At 37.4% G+C, this 18,118-nt stretch overlaps 1 protein-coding gene across 3 annotated transcripts; it reads left to right on the plus strand.

Annotated features, from left to right (window-relative positions):
* Positions 1-548: 548 nt before the first annotated feature.
* Positions 549-17,744, plus strand: LOC110447394 (protein Tob1-like). Of its 3 annotated transcripts, XM_021493056.1 has the most exons (3): positions 549-691; positions 938-974; positions 16,009-17,744. In XM_021493056.1, exon 3 carries the CDS (start codon positions 16,129-16,131, stop codon positions 17,401-17,403), a length of 1,275 nt encoding a protein of 424 aa, XP_021348731.1. In that variant the 5' UTR covers positions 549-691; positions 938-974; positions 16,009-16,128; the 3' UTR covers positions 17,404-17,744. The 3 variants fall into 3 exon arrangements, with proteins under 3 accessions (XP_021348731.1, XP_021348730.1, XP_021348732.1); XM_021493055.1 differs by lacking the exon at positions 549-691 and having other exon boundaries at positions 763-974; XM_021493057.1 differs by lacking the exons at positions 549-691; positions 938-974 and adding an exon at positions 1,071-1,355.
* The last annotated feature ends 374 nt before the right edge of the window (positions 17,745-18,118 follow it).

Genomic DNA, 18,118 nt, shown 5'->3' on the forward strand with positions numbered 1-18,118 from the left:
GTATACATATTTATAACATTATATATGTTAAAATTAAATGGAACAGGAAACTCTTACTCTGTAAAACACTTACATTAACTACATCTGAACTACATTCCTTAGGTATTTTTTTTATGTTTCCTCGTTCCCATTATTCTTTTTGAATCGACTAGGAGTTTCGGCTTCGTCATTTTTTATTTACGATGTGGAACTTTGTTTCTGTATATTTTATTTGATTAACCTAAGTCCACACCGTATATACCATTTGCTTTATATGTATGAGATGAGAAATATTATAATATTTGTCGTGTAACTGTAATTTCGTCACAAAACATCAGAGCCAACATGTGTGTTATTTGAAATATTTCTGTCTTGCTTTTGAAGCGCTAGTTCGTATCGACAGCTCGTTATCTCGTAAAGAACCTAAGAATTTATCCTGTTTATACGTTATTGATGGCACGTGTAGATCGACTAGTAAGGGCTATGTGTTAACGCAACATGTGGCTCACAAACAAGTCCTCATTATATCCAATAGGCTGTGCGTATGGCGAAGACGAAGAATCCTCAAGGTCAAAGGCCAATTTCACCGAAGATCTTCAATGAATGGAATCACGGATTCCCACACTCTGCGACTCCAGTAAAATATAGTCCGCGGTAAATCATTAGTCGATCGTGAGCTAGAGACACCCCGTGGATATCTACATCGATATCTGTAGGTATATACAGAGCCTCCGGGTAACAGATTTTACGTATCAATATATACTGTTCCGAATGAATAATGAAGTGTATTACGAGCTCATGAATATGGATGAGCCCTGTATTTATAGTATAGGAAACCACGGCTCGAGTGTAAAGATAGACAGAACCATGGACCAGTAACGGGCACATTTTGTACATAGATATTTTTTTTTATATTTTTGTACCAAGTAATCTAATTCTACCCATGGTTTCTTTAAAGGCTTAACGTGGATGTATGGCGGACTTTTACCGACAAGGTGAGTTTTTTTTTTTACCGCATGTCAACATTTATAACTGTCATTACATCAGTACTGTGTTTATAAGCAACATATGGTCGGGCCCTGATCTTGTATGCTCGTGCTTTTCATAACAGTTGAACGACAGTGCTTTCTCAATCAATAGAAATACTCGACCTTTATTTCTGTTAAACGCTATACAACTGGCATTCACTTATTTGCGAGTAGAGACGGGCCTATGCTGGTGTTTACGTCTCGTGAGCTATGGTGAGAGCCGTTTGCATTACGTATGACCTGCGTCATTCATTGCTATATTTAACACTGGCCTTTCACGTCTCGGGACGGCCACGTTTGTTGCTGTGGAGTGTACGTAGGGCCTATGAAGTGTAGGAACAGCAACAGGTATGGCATTTGTTTACTTCTTTCTCCGTGAGTGGCTGAATCCTTATCTCCATCACACAGTATCTGTAAACAACGCTAAATACCATTGTCTTGGAGGATGTATTCAATTTTTTCCATATCAATATGAATCATATTTGATATTATTTTATTTCACCAAATATCTCATTTAGTCCGTTAGACGGTTTACCTTCAGGCAGTCGATAAGATTACCTTAATATTTGTGTGTATGGTCCATCCAGGAAGTCTTGGTCAGCCGTTTACTCACCGAGTGTGGGCAGGTGAGGTCAGGTGTGTGTTGTTAGTTATGCTGTAGATATAGACAGCAGGTGAAATTGAAAGAAATTGATAGTTTATCTTGGAACACGATAAGATTGTCTCTTTCTATTGGTGAGTGGTTTGTTTTGTATTGTTTGTTTCTGTACCCAGCTTGGTGGCACGTTGTAAAAATGTGGTTTCTATGATATGTTAAATATGATAGGATCTAGTCAAATGCTTGTGATATATATACATATAATGTTGATAATGTCCGTGATGAAGTAATGTCTCATAAATGATAGTGACAATTTCTAGAATCAATCAAAGATAAGAGTATGAAGAGACAAGTAGTGTTATAGTAGGTACCGATTCATCAACATAATGTTTGACAATCACACACGGTTTTTGACATGTTAAGATTGATGAAGCCATTATAATTATAATTAACTAAAATGCGTAAAGGTATGTAAACCATAAACTTGGTACACCGTTTATGTATCGTTTCCCACTTTAATCAAGCGACGACATTTTGCCAGGTAGTTAATGACGTAGGCAGGGCTTTAGTGTTGACGATGACTAGGAGGGATCCGGTTGATGAGAATCGCACTCTTCATTAACACATTCGTGTCGGTGAATCGATACTGACCTAGTCTTATTAAACATCGTCCACCTGGATACGTGATTGACAGATGAAATCTACAGCATCGTTAACACACGCATGATGGAGTATGTGATAGGTATTGTCACCTTGTACAATGTAATTAAGTTGTCATTCTCGCTAAACGGAATATACTTTAGAGGAAATTATATAAACACAGCAAGTGGTTACATAACACTATGTAGCATGTACATGTATCAGTCTATTTCAAATGTATATATCTATATATTGTAGTTGGCGTTAGATAGTAGAAATACGACATTTTGGGGGTTTATTCCTGATACAGATTATAAAAGTATGGTTATAAAAAGGCTTTAATTGAAATGAACGTGACTGAAAGTTGTATTATACGTTGGTTACACACGTATTATTTAGGTATATAACATGTGTGCATGTGTGTACAGCTGACTGTATTGGTGTGTGTATTTACCCTGTGACACATTGTTACCTGTAGACCCCTATACAGGTAAGTACTGATAGCCTGCTTTATCATTAACAACGTGACTCTCGACCCTGTGCAGCACGAGTATCACACGTGGTCCTCATGTAAGGGTGTCAGTCTACACAGGGTAAAAACAGTGTAATCAAGTAAAGGTTAATACATATTGTCAATTTGTATTGGTCAGAACGATTTATTGCCCTGAACAGGTCAGGTGTCATTCTATATATAGAAACCAGACCAAAACAAACCCGACCCAACTATGTTGAACGAATTCTACGTAATATGTAGATTACGTATATTATTACTTCAATGAAATACATAACGGGTATTCAACCAGAGTAAGTTAAATCTACAACGTAAACCTTGCATGGTTGAAGGTTTTAAATTCCCTAAAACCTAAGTACTAGCGGGTTTAAACGACTGTTTACTATAGGTAGTACGGTATAATTACACATAATGCATAGAAGCTATATATCACTCCATTTTTTCTCTCTCCCTATTTTAGGTGTCTTATTTGGCTTTCATTTCAGAAGAAAACATAGGAAAGAAAATATTTTTCAGTAAACACAATATAATGTATTGATATGAGGTAGAACACACTAAGACAAATTTACATTCGTTAAACGTTGGGTGGAATCCAGTTTACCAACAAGAAAACAGGTGTCTGTCTCAGTACCATACATTGTCAGTTACAGGTAAATGATGACTTACTCTTTTTATTGTCTGTATTCTATACACCTGTGAGTGATATTCTCCAGATCAGAAACTTTCAGTATAATCTCTTGTAAATTGCTTTCTCTAGATTAGAAGCTGCCAGCACCCATTTTTGTAAGTAACTTTCTCGCATCACATGCTGATAATATTGTGTTGGTATATTACCGTGTAAGGCTGTTGGTTGACTAACTTTCTGAGGACCATATACATTTGTAAGCTTCATGTAAGTAAAAGAAGTGAGAACACATAAAAAATTCAAACCACGAAAATCCGTGATCACATAATTCAGGTCGATGAATATCTGAAACGGCGAAGGAACACTTTCACGTATGTATGGAACTTCTGATGAGCTTTGTATTGTGTTGCTAGTAGATCATTGTGCATCTCGTCAGGTCCCTTAACTCGGGAGTACTGTCTTTTAATCGTCACCTTATCTTTATATTCACAGATAGTTTCTTATAGTAGATCCAACATATAACAGAATTCATTTGACTACAAAATTATAAGTATCATTACACACTTTTACCAACAGATATTTTCAAACATAAAACTATTTATACAATTAATCCGTAGTACAGTGATCACAATCATAGTAATATATTGTTCTATATTCCCATGAAAACATCAGTTCAAGTGGGTATTTTTAGTATTGCAGTTCAATAGTGTTTACAAAACGTGACATTTATTGACATACAGTTCTACTTTTACCCTATTTTTTGGACTTTTTGGAAAGTTCAAAATATAACTTGAATTTCAATTCCCATGATGTGTATGACATTGTTGTGCATGCATTGTTGTGTGGGTTATATATGTACAGTACGGTCGTTAGATATGCATTGTGTGTGCTCTAGCCTCTTATAAACAAGAGTACAAGGTCAGATATAGGTCAGGCAACATGTAAACACTAACTATCGGGATGTGAATAGATCTGCCCCGTCCGTTGAACCTTCGATACATGTACATGTCGACAGCACAAACAACCGAGTCTCAACCCCCTCCATCTGTAATGTCGAAAGGAGCAAGGTTCGGTGCCTTCGTTTTTGGATATCTCTGGACTTGCCAAAGCCAACATGGGCCACTAATACTTATCGACTGATTTGACCCGGGGAAATTGATTACCTTTGACTTGCTGTTGCATTGAGTCACTAGTAGAGGTCTGAGATCATCGTTGATGCTTTCGAAATCAATCTTGGATACACTGTTGCGATTGTACATTTCTTTTCGAACCGTTGGCCTTTCGAGCAAGTGGTTGGTGACAATCATAATTTGATTATGGCCGATCCATTACACTGAAGTTGATGGTCAACATGTGCTTTTATCGCGGAGGACACGTCGCTTATAAAGACACACTGCTGATATGTTTATAATCAAATAATATGCCAAAAATGATAGGCCAATGTAATGATACTTCTTTATTATTGATGTTTATCATTAGATGATCTTGCTGTCAGTTGGGTGTTTCATTCAAGGTTTTTGACGTTCGTGGGGTGTTTCGTTTAAGGTTTTTGATGGTTGTTGGGTGTTTCCTGTAAGAGTTTTTATCTCATTAGGGTGTTGCGTAAAAAAAGATGTTTGTGAGGTGTTTAGTTAGAGTTTTTTCATATTTGGTGGGTGTTTCGTTAAAGGTTTTTGACGTTTGTGGGGTGTCTCGTTAAAGACTTTTCATAGTTGTGGGGTGTTTCATTAAAGTTTTTTTGATGTTTGTGGGGATGGTTCGTTAAAGGTTGAACGTTTTTTTATGTTTGTTAGGTGTTTTGTTAATTGTTTTTGATATTTGTGAGGCGTTAGTTAAAGGTTTTTTTTATGTTTAGGGGTTTTTGTTAAAAGTTTTTAATATTTTGGGGGTTTCGTTAAAGGTTTTTGATGTTTTTGGGGCTTTCTTTAAAGATTTTGGATGTGTGGGGTGGCCGTTTAAGTGTTTTGTTGTTAATGGTAACCATCGCTAAAACACTTTTGTTGTATAAGTAGTTGGTATGCAGTTTAAAAGGTCTTTGTTGTGAATGAGGTGTTTCAATATAGGTTTTTGTTGTCAGTGGTATGTATGTTTAAGGTGTATGGGTTGTCATTGATAAAAGAATTAAACATAATGAACATTTAATGTTTTTTATATTTTCCTCGTTGACATTCTGGGATTATAGTAGTGCCACACCCACCCTCTTCTCTTAGTGAAACCATGCGTAAAATGTTAGTAATTGTGATAGAAAAGTTGCCTTTCCATTGAATGCATGTGGAGAACTAAGAGATAGACACGTTTACTAGCTGTTCCTGAATCACTCACGGGCCCAGAAACAACTGTAGCCTCTACCCCCGAGTATTTTCAAAAACTGTTCACTTTCACAAATAAAGAGGGTGTAAACAGTCGGCTCCTTACATGTGTACCAAATGACTCTCCGTTTTTGTGTGATTAGCACTTCCAGTTCCCGTAGTAAAGGTTAATCACATTTGTGATTACCATACCTGAGTTTTCCACACCTGTGGTGTTGCACACTTTTTCGATCTGTGGGAAGACATTTCTCGCCTGGGGTATAACACTGAGCATATATGTACTGGTTGCTCCTCTAGTACGCGACGTTGTGGTTTTTAGTGAATAGGACGGGCTGGAATCGGGATTTTGGTTGAAGTAGACAGTTTGTTGCCGCACATAGTTTTGTGTTACATGTCAGAACCATTCTACACACAGGCGACATTTCAAATATTTTGTTTCCTCATATAACACGTCCATGCTGCCACAGACAAAGTGGTGTAGAGGTTGCAGCTCTTGATGCATGTGCTGCATGTGTAGGCTGTACCTAACGATGGTTCCATGGTGCAGCCTGGTACATCTGTACGGGGGTTGAAACGTAAATATAAAAGTTATTTGGAAACGTTCACTGCTCAGTAATTTTCCCATGTGATGTACATACATCCGTGTGTTGGTATTTGGTGATTGCCTGCGTGCCAACAACACCGTTCACATCGATGGTCTCTCAGACCCCTTCGGAATCAGTCGGATCAGCCAAAGGGTATACCAGCTGGGATTTATGATATGTGCAGAAATGGTCTTTAATTAAATGCATTGTATGGTTTATCTCATTTGTGTAGGAGGGTTGTGTTCCGTATCACAACACTGTGTCATCCATACCCCCACAGTCCCTGTTGACTTTGTTGGGAAGTGGCAGGGATTAGATAAAGTGATATCACGAATCATTCCCGTGGACAGCTAGCCGCCATCCCCGTTCCTCTCGTTAGGTTGTGTATATTGTTGATCAATACCAGTTGGTGGGCGATTGATTGTGTTAACATCCATCACTACATTTTAGGATCGTTACTTATCGTAGGATGGGCCATACACATTCAGTGTATTGTACCATCAACTATTTGTACTAACCTATGGATTATGCTTCGGAACGCTTAATTCTTACTAGAAGTAATCGCATTTGACCACATGAGGCCACATTTATTGGCTGATGGTTACGGCGCTCGGTTATGTAAATCGCATTTTCATGTGTATTTGTTGTTAAATAATAATTTCTAATCGTTATTGATACTGTCTGAATTTTACTTATCCTACCCACTGCTGGACGCTAAAATGGGTTGAAAGCCTTATCCGCGATCAGTTCAAAAAATATCTGGTACTGGCGACCGATAGCTCTAACTGGAAAATAACGGATTAATATTTATTTATGCTACGAAGTACATCCATATCAATTATTTCATTTTCAATCAATCCGTGTATCAGTTAGGCAAATGTAGCACTAAATAACTGATAAATTCGTGGACGATCAGTGTTTCGCACAACTTCGTTATAACTGAAACATCAGTATGTGTTTAGAAGCAATGTTTTACAAATGGGTATACAAAAATTGAAAAAATGTCCTCGAGGCCTACCTGTATATCTTTTTTTTTTTACTGACGTTGGCTTTCTTGATAAAATGGTTTGCATTTTGCAGAAGAGGGTGGTCAGACCTACTAAGTGTCTGGAGTATGGTAGAATACGGACTATAAATGTGTATACTGGTAGTGTGTGGTTTCGGGGGGTAATTAGATTGCCCCTTTATAAACAGGAAGTTTGTTGCGAGAAGCTGACACCTTGGTGAAACTGCCGTTTCCTTGCCTCCATCTCAGCATACTCGCCCCAATTGTCCCGTATCGATTTCTCATCATCACATATTTTACCATGGGGGACATGGATTTGCACTGGTTTATTGTAAAATGATAGCAGGTTTATGTTATTGAAATTAGACGACGTCTGTTACCGGTGTCTATTTCTGACCCAATCTCGGAAGCTTGCGTCATTGCTCCGTTTTTACCACCAACACAACCTATCCCTGCCTTAGACAACTTTGATCAGATATATGTTTTTATGGGGGAAGATTGTCTTGTATCGATTTTGCGACTGCCCACTGATCAGTCGTCCCTCGTGACGTAAACATCTAATACAAGGTTTATATGTATTATGCTTATCACGAGTCTCAGCTTCCGTCTACAAACAAATTTAGTAGCAAAATCATAAAGGAACCAAACGGATGACGCGTCAGTCAAAGAAAATGGGGACAATCGATTACAAAAAAACTCCAAAAAACATTTGATAACAAATACTGACTGTTAGTCTATAGTATGGTCGTAAGCTTTACCTCGATATTTTAGTTATCGACCATGTGCTTTTCTATAATCGTTCCCACTTCCTGAAATGCCATATATGGACTTGTGCGTTGTCCACGTTAAGACAGCATGCTACACTAACGTGCGCGTGCTGTAATACCGCAATGTGAATTATAAATCACGAACTTCACCTCCTCTCCCCTTGGATAGCGAAGTATCCGGTGGAAGAGGAAACCTATCGATTATCGAGTGCTGGCTGTAAACGCGGACTCGCATGCATAAAAGAAATACAAATGCTCCGCGGGCCAGCAACCTGTAGAATAGTCGGTATGACCGGCATTTAACACTGTTAGGTGCCTGCCCACGTCCTACAGCCAACCGATCAGACAGGAATAAAGTTTTATTGGAGAACTGGACGCACAGCGTCCTTAGGCCTTGATGTATGTCTGTTAAGGCAAAGGGTTAGTTTAATATACGCCTGCCATTCCCGCCAATGAATTATTCAATGGTAGCCAAACAAAGCCTTTTGGGTGTAGAGAATTTGGAGATACAGAATTAGAAAGGAGTGCTGTTGTCGGAATTCACTAAAACCAATATGTGTTATATCTATGTCACAGACACGTGTTTGTTGTCAACGTAGAATTTCCATTATCTGTAACATGTAGCACCACGCGTCCCCGGGGTAACATATGAGCTGCCTGCGTTGGCGGCAAAGCGGTTTTTAGTGCCTGTACTCAGTGTGCTGACGTTATTCCCAGGTATGGCGCTGAAGTAGCAACCATACAGCCGGTACTCTCCAAGCCTAAGCGGTATAGAGAATGATCATACCTCGCCAGGCCTTACGTTCAATGACATCGACATACAAAGCTTTTAAAATTAAGAAAATCAATGAATAATCTCCCGATTGCAATAAATGTATAAAAACAACGGACTGTGGCGCTAATAACCTATTCAGTTTTAAAAGTTCCCTACGGCAAAAGGCCAAAGTCAACTGGTTTTCAGATGACGTCATGTCAATGGAGAAACTCCAGGTGACATCGAGAAGCAGGAAGTAAACGGAGAGATCCCCTCACCTAGCTGACAGGTTCCCGGGGGGACGGCGCTGGGTTACAGGCCGTGAGGTAAACATGTGCGTGTGTCAGTCCTAGTAATCATGATAATATACAATTTTATGTAAAAATATACACGACAGGAAACCCTTAAAATGTAGGATTAGCATAGTGAAGGTTTAAGTTTACCTTATTATATGTCAAGTATAATTACCGATACAGTTATCATGACATATGTATAGGTGCTTACAAGATACGTCACAGCTCCGTCAAACCATTGTTTTCTGAGAAGCTACACGGGCCGGAAACGATATTAGGCAGAGCAGAATGAATGTTTATCTTTTTCGTTGGATATTTAATCATATGTACATGACGTAGATTGTAAAATCTGTTAATACAGCTCAAATATCAATTTTGTCAAATGTTAATGTTTATGATGGATTGTCTATGGAATAATATTTGGTACGGTTCATTAAGCCAAAACTTTTTTTGAGCACTCGGGTTCGTTTGATTATCGAAAGATGAAAGAAAACTTTCCCCACGAACTGATCACTGAATTTGTAAAGACTCGGAACTAAAATACCTATCTGTACAGCAACGCTGACGTTAACTGATGCAGTTGATGTCGGCCCTTTATGACTGTAACGTAAAACCGAACCACTTTATCTGTAAATTAACTTGTATCTAGACATCGATTGTCTTGGTCACCTAAACGTGTGTACCATTACCGCAAACTCGTCGGTCTAATTTGTCGTCTTGTTAAGTACTTTGTAACTGTGAACCGTATTCAATTATACACTGTATGTAAATGCCAGCCTGGTGTTAAGAAGACTGGCGAGGTTTGTAATACCGATGTTAGAAAATAACTTCTCCAGAAAAAATATTGGTGCGTTGCGTCATACCGACAACCGTGTCTGTCGTGTAGCATTAAATCGTAGTATTTCTCTCCATTTAAGGAAGAAAGCAAAATCAATGGATTTACTACATGCATGGTTTCTCACTCGCAAGTTTCCAATATCATGGCATCGGATGTGGTCTTATTTTGGGACGGTTTTAAATATGGCATTCTAGTTGCTGTGATGTGTATTCAGGTAGTCCTTAGAGTCTTTACTTTATCTTCAGGTCATCGTCGATCGTTTACAGGTATTAAATCTTCTGTAATGAACAGAAAATCTGCGGCCATTTTACAGTGTTTTTGAATTCTCGCTTATAAAGAAGCCAAATTTCTATTTCCTGGTTTGAACTTGTCTATTTTTTGTATCGAGATTTTTCACCTCCTGCAGTTCGTTAGGGGCATGTTTTCCAGTACTCTCTTTGACATTCTCGAGCATATTTCGTTCTCAGTTTGCGTGACTTTGGAGGCGTTTGCATTGAAACACAGTTGTCAGTGTTTTTCAGACTTGTTCCTGCATAGCCTCCAGCATTCCATTAAATAGTTATTACGGAATTTTGAAATATCTAAACTAATTGCATGTGAACTTTGTTTTCTATCATCTCGTCGATCCTAGCTGTCGTGTTCGGCATGTGTAATATGCCTAGGGCTACCAGCAGTGATTACCTTATTCTTTTCCACGATGCAACATAATATTCAATTAAAGACCTTAATTACAACAGCAAATCAGCTTATCTTTCCAGCGCAGAGGTCTTTTTACCTAATAGAGTAGGATGGTGAGGACTGAACAATGACTTGATACCATCACGTACATTTAACCACTGGCGCTTGTCAGAACAAAGCGACGCCTGAAGAAAATCAACTAGTTTTATTTAAAAGCATTTCATCACGTAAACAACTCAAGCGTACATATGACAGTCAATGTCCAATTGAATTATGAATTGAACGTGTACATTGGTGTTTCTTTTTCTATACCTAAATTCTAGCAAATCAGTTTTAATAGTCCCGAAGATCAATAAATTTCCTGTATGAAACACAGCGAGTGACATGTACGTACACTGAAATATTCTGTGATAAGTACAGTACTGTACCTATAACATTACACATTGCACACATATATACGTGAGTATGACACACTGTAATAAATATAATACACTGAGACATTCTGTGCATACAAAGCACTAGTTAGGCCTAAACTTGAATACTGCTCTTCCATTTGGGATCCACACAACACAAACCAAATTAAACAAATAGAAAAAACACAACGAAGAGCAGCACGCTACGTACAAAACAGATACCACAACACTAGTTCCGTAACAGACATGATCCACACACTTCAATGGCCAACACTACAAACACGACGCTTATACACTAGAATTATCCTTTTTTTACAAAATTATACACAGAATCGTAGCTTTAAACCCAACGCATATACTCACACCTGTAGACCCCCGCCCAGACAGGTACACCCGTACGCATACAAACACATATCTGCTACAAAGGACACCTACAAATACTCATTCTTCCCACACACAGTAACACAATGGAATCTCCTCCCCTTAGCAGCAGTCCAATGCACAACACTAGAGGACTTCAAGGCACACTTACCCTACACAGCCCTTGAAGCCCTCATCACACACTAGTACATACACCAGATTTTAACTTTTTATCTATACCTTGCACAAAAAAATCACAAAAAAACCCCAAACCCACCCCTAATCACTATAAATAACCCCTTCACGACTCTACAATAGGACCCCCGATGGCATAATCATCAAACTGATGGAGCCCTCGTATAAAGAAGAAGATACATAGTGTATTATACATCCGTGACATACGTACAGTATAACACAATCTGTGATATATACGTACAGTATAACACAATCTGTGATATAAACGTACAGAATAACACAATCTGTGATATATACGTACATAATAACACAATCTGTAATATATACGTACAGTATAACACAATCTGTGATATATATGATATATACGTACAGTATAACACAATCTGTGATTTATACGTACAGTATAACACAATCTGTGATATATACGTACAGTATAAAACAATCTGTGATATATACGTACAGTATAACACAATCTGTGATATATACTTACAGTATTACACAATCTGTGATATATACGTACAGTATAACACAATCTGTTATATATATGTACAGTATAACACAATCTGTGATATATACGAACTGTATAACACAATCTGTGGTATGTACGAAAAGTGTAACACAATCTGTTATATATATGTACAGAAGAACACAATCTGTGATATATACGTACAGCATAACACAATCTGTGATATATATGTACGTACAGTATAACATAATCTGTGATATATATACACAGTATAACACAATCTGTGATATATACATAACACAATCTGTGATATATACGTACAGTATAACACAATCTGTGTCATATACGTACAGTATTACACAATCTGTGATATATACGTACAGTATAACACAATCTGTGATATATATGTACAGAATAACACAATCTGTGATATATATGTACGGTATAACACAATCTGTGATATATATGTACGAACAGTATAGCACAATCTGTGATATATATGTACAGTATAACACAATCTGTGATATCTATGTACAGTATAACATAATCTGTGACATATATGTACAGTATAACACAATCTGTAATATATATGTACAGTATAACACAATATGTGATATATATGTACGTACAGTATAACACAATCTGTGATATATATGTACGAACAGTATACCACAATCTGTGATATATACGTACAGGATAACACAATCTGTGATATATATGTACAGTATAACACAATCTGTGATATATATGTACAATATAACACAATATGTGATATATATGTACGTACAGTATAACACAATCTGTGATATATACGTACAGAATAACACAATCTGTGATATATATGAACAGTATAACACAATCTGGTCATATATGTACAGTATAACATAATCTGTGATATGTATGTACAGTATAACACAATCTGTGATATATATGTACAGTATAACACAATCTGTGATATATATGTACAATATAACACAATATGTGATATATATGTACGTACAGTATAACACAATCTGTGATATATACGTACAGAATAACACAATCTGTGATATATATGAACAGTATAACACAATCTGGTCATATATGTACAGTATAACATAATCTGTGATATGTATGTACAGTATAACACAATCTGTGATATATATGTACAGTATAACACAATCTGTGATATATATGTACAATATAACACAATATGTGATATATATGTACGTACAGTATAACACAATCTGTGATATATACGTACAGAATAACACATTCTGTGATATATATGAACAGTATAACACAATCTGGTCATATATGTACAGTATAACACAATCTGTGATATATATGTACAGTATAACACAATATTTGATATATACGTACAGTATAACACAATATGTGATATATATAAACGTACAGTATAACACAATCTGTAACATATATGTACAGTATAACACAATCTGTGTCCTATACGTACAGTATAACACAATCTGTGACATATATGTACAGTATAATACAATCTGTGATATATACGTAAAGTATAACACAATCTGTGATATATACGTACAGTATAACACAATATGTGTCATATAAATGTACAGTATAACATACAATATGTGATATATACGTACATTTGTACAGTATAACACAATCTGTGTCATATATATACGCATAGTAAAACACAATCTGTGATATATATACACGTACAGTATAACACAATCTGTGATATATATGTACGTACAGTATAACATAATCTGTGATATATATACACGCACAGTATAACACAATCTTTGATATATAGATATGTACAGTATAACACAATCAGTGATATATATACACGTACAGTATAACACAATCTGTGATATATATACACGTACAGTATAACACAATCTGTGATATATATGTACGTACAGTATAGCACAGTCTGTGATATATATACACGTACAGTATAACACAGTCTGTGATATATATACACGTACAGTATAACACAATCTGTGATATATACGTACAGTATAACACAATATGTGATATTTATGTACAGTATAACATAATCTATGATATATATGTACAGTATAACACCATCTGTGATATATATGTACAGTATAACACAATATGTGATATATAAATACGTACAGTATAACACAATCTGTGATATATACGTACAGAATAACACAATCTGTGATATATATGTACAGTATAACACATTCTTTGTCGTATATGTACAGTATAACACAATCTGTGAAATATACGTACAGTATAACACAATATGTGATATATATGTACGTACAGCATAACACAATCTGTAACATATATGTACAGTATAACACAATATGTGTCATATGCGTACAGTATAACACAATCTGTGATACATATGTACAGTAAAACACAATATGTGATACATATGTACAGTAAAACACAATCTGTGACATATATGTACAGTATAACACAATCTGTGATATATGCATACAGTATAACACAATCTGTAACATATATGTACAGTATAACACAATCTGTGTCATATACGTACAGTATAACACAATCTGTGATATATATGTACAGTATAACACAATCTGTGACATATATGTATAGTATAACACATTCTGTGATATATACGTACAGTATAACACAATCTGTGATATATACGTACAGTATAACACAATATGTGTCATATATATGTACAGTATAACATAATCTGTGATATATTCGTACAGTATAACACAATCTGTGTCATATATACGCACAGTATAACACAATATGTGATATATATGTACAGTTTAACACATTCTGTGACATATATACGCGTACAGTATAACACAATCTGTGATATATATGTACGTACAGTATAACACAATCTGTGATATATATACACATACAGTATAACACAATCTTTGATATATATATACGTACAGTATAACACAATCGGTGATATATATACCCGTACAGTATAACACAATCTGTGATATATATACACGTACAGTATAACATATTCTGTGATATATATACACGTACAGTATAACACATTCTGTGATATATATACACGTACAGTATAACACAATATGTGATATATATACACGTACAGTATAACACATTCTGCGATATATATACACGTACAGTATAACACAATCTGTGATATATATACACTTACAGTATAACACATTCTGTGATATATACACGTACAGTATAACACAATCTGTGTATATACGTTAACTTAAGCAATCAATTGGGCGTATACGTACACTTCTGTACATTTGTTGTATTTACCTCTCAAGTGTCTTTTTTGTCGTACAATGATGACAGGATCGTCCTTATAAAATCGTTTCGTCATATACATTCATCGATAGCTTGTGTATCGTCATTAACATATTTTACCATCAGACAAATTCAGTTTTTATCAAAAGGTGTATCCTGATTTTGACTAAATAATGGATATTTATAGAAGAGTAATGTATCTAATGCTTTTTCTGATAAATGCATATGAAAGGGACTCTTTTGTCCATACTGTTGCTCACAGACATGTGCGTCATAATACACGTGTACCGCACGAGGGACGAGCAATAATACGTGAACCATTACCCAGAATGATGACGAGTTGCTCAGCCTACCAGCTATGTACATTGCACGAAATACCTAGAGGTGTGAATACGTTGCATGTTCTTTACTCACTACAATAGAACTACATCTAACGAAACCAATTTTACAGTAGCAATACACGTAACGAAATCAATGTTGAGGTATTGACTTTTACAACAGACGCCCAGGTGTGACTGCCATCGTACTTTGACAGCATACAATCATGACATTTCAGAGTAATTATCAAGTTGTTCGTATCAAAACCTGGTGTATGTGATAAACGTTATATTTCTACGCTGAAGCGTTAGTTCGGAGGCCTGTGACGTGACTTAGAGGCCCCTGGTGTGCTAGAGTATTAGACACTGGCGGCGTGCGAGACCTTTACTATAGTCTAATATTGTGCTGTTTCGTTACAGGTTGCTTTGAAACTACGGCATTATAAACAGACGAGATTTATTCTGGATTCCACGATATTGATTGATCGTCCCAGCTTTAAGGTCAGTCTAGAGGAGTCAGTATCAGTCGCACCGGACAAGATGCACGTCGAGGTTTCTGTGGCTCTCAACTTTGTCATATCTTATCTATACAGCAAGTTACCAAGGCGACGAGTAGACTTGCTGGCAGAGGAATTGGAAAAAGGATTAAAGGGTAAATTTGAAGGTCATTGGTACCCTGACAAGCCAATCAAAGGAACAGGTTATCGTTGTGTTAGAGTAAATGGAGAGAAAGTCGATCCGGTAATTATCAAGGCCATCTATGAGTGTGGCCTTGACCTTACCGAGGTACTGTCGTACCTTCCTGCCGAGCTAATTCTCTGGATTGACCCTTGTGAGGTGTCTTACAAGATCGGGGAGAAAGGACCCGTCAAGATCCTGTACAGCGAGCGCCGGGACGAGGACAGTACTGAAAAGGCGGATCGCGAGGTACAGGCGGCAGCGGGCAGAAGCTTCAATCCTGACGCTCAGTGCTTCAAACCTATCGATAATTTGTCGTCGTCATTCGGGAGCATGAATCTATCCCCGGGAGGCTTGTCTCCCGTCTCACCGACATCGTCCAATGGCTGGCCAAGCAGTGCATCCACGTCGCCCTCGTGCGCCCTCTTCAATTCATCCACGTCCTTGGGAGGCGGTGGTAGCGGTGGTACTGCACCGTCCGCGAACGCGGCCCCGGCTGCAAAAAGTCCATTGCCAGCTTATGTCCCCAAACAGGACAGGATTCCCACACGGTTCACAGCATCCACATTTGCCCAAACAAAGTTTGGTTCAACAAAGCTAAAGACTCAGGCAAAACGACCAACACGTCTCTCCCCGACAGAGTTCGGTAACTATTTCCGTCAAAGATCAGCTGCAGCACTCCAGACAACTAATTTCAATTCTCCCCAGCGGCCGAGGTCCCTGTCCCCAAGGGATCCCCGTGTGGAGTTTTACATTGACCAACAACAAAGGGTATTCTTGACGCAACAGCAGCAGCAACAACAACAGCAAATCCAACAGCTACATCATCAACAACAGCAACAACAACAACAGCAGCAACAACAGATGCATCAGCAGCACACGACCCTGAGGTCTCCGCAACATCACACAGTCCCTTCAACCATGCCTGGAGAGCTATACCACAATTCCTCACCAGTCACCCATCATGTCCCGTCATTCGGAAGTCTCGGGGAACTACTACCGGGTCCATCCCCACTTCCGTCTCCTGTTGGCTCCACAGCGGTGTCGCCCGAGAGCCACAAGTCTTTCATCGAAGGGTTGAACCTCAACACTGTATCGTACTCTAACCAGTATCCCCACATGTTGCTGGCTAATTGAGTATTCAGCGTCAGGGCAACTGTTTGACAGATAGTAAACCGTCAAACTAAGTAAAGGGCGCTGCGGAAACTGTGTGATAGACTGTATTCCAGGAATGCCAAAATATTGGGCTACCGGAAGTGAAAGGCCAAGTTATTGTTCTCTATTACTAAGGAGGACACCAATTTTATTTTTTATGGACACATATAATGCGATTAGTGAATTTATTATATTTAAACTGTGTTCAGTAAAACAGATATGACTCCGTTGGTTGGAGCAAGACACTTCACGTGTTACGGCTTGTGTTCAACTAAGATTTATTGACGACTAGTCTGCATATTGGCTCGTTTTTAATTCCAAATTAGAATATATTGACGACAGGAACCATATTCCGAGAGAGAAAATTAATCTATTAGTCCCTTTGGATCAACGCTGTTCTACAAAAGAAGATAATTCATTTGCATCACATTTTTTTTGTTAGAAGAATCGAAACCCTAAACAAGCCTTATTGGTAACACAAGACTGTGGGTTATGGCGTCACAGTTTCTTGGACGCACAAAGTGATGACGTTTGTGTTTTTAAGACGCTGAATTCGGTCAGATCAGGATTCACTTTTAAAAACATGTGTATTCCACAGACCAATGTGTCGCCATGTGAACAACCAGGAGGTGAAAATCAGAAATACATTGATATATTGATTAACTTATGTGTATGCCACTGTTGATAATGACTACTG

This window comes from Mizuhopecten yessoensis, unplaced genomic scaffold (assembly GCF_002113885.1).
Source record: "Mizuhopecten yessoensis strain PY_sf001 unplaced genomic scaffold, ASM211388v2 scaffold3339, whole genome shotgun sequence".
In the NCBI taxonomy this organism is placed as follows: Eukaryota; Metazoa; Mollusca; class Bivalvia; order Pectinida; family Pectinidae; genus Mizuhopecten; species Mizuhopecten yessoensis.

Bases quoted from the DNA above. Each gene is read 5' to 3' on its own strand.
- LOC110447394 (XM_021493056.1), top strand. From the start codon at position 16,129: ATGCACGTCGAGGTTTCTGTGGCTCTCAACTTTGTCATATCTTATCTA.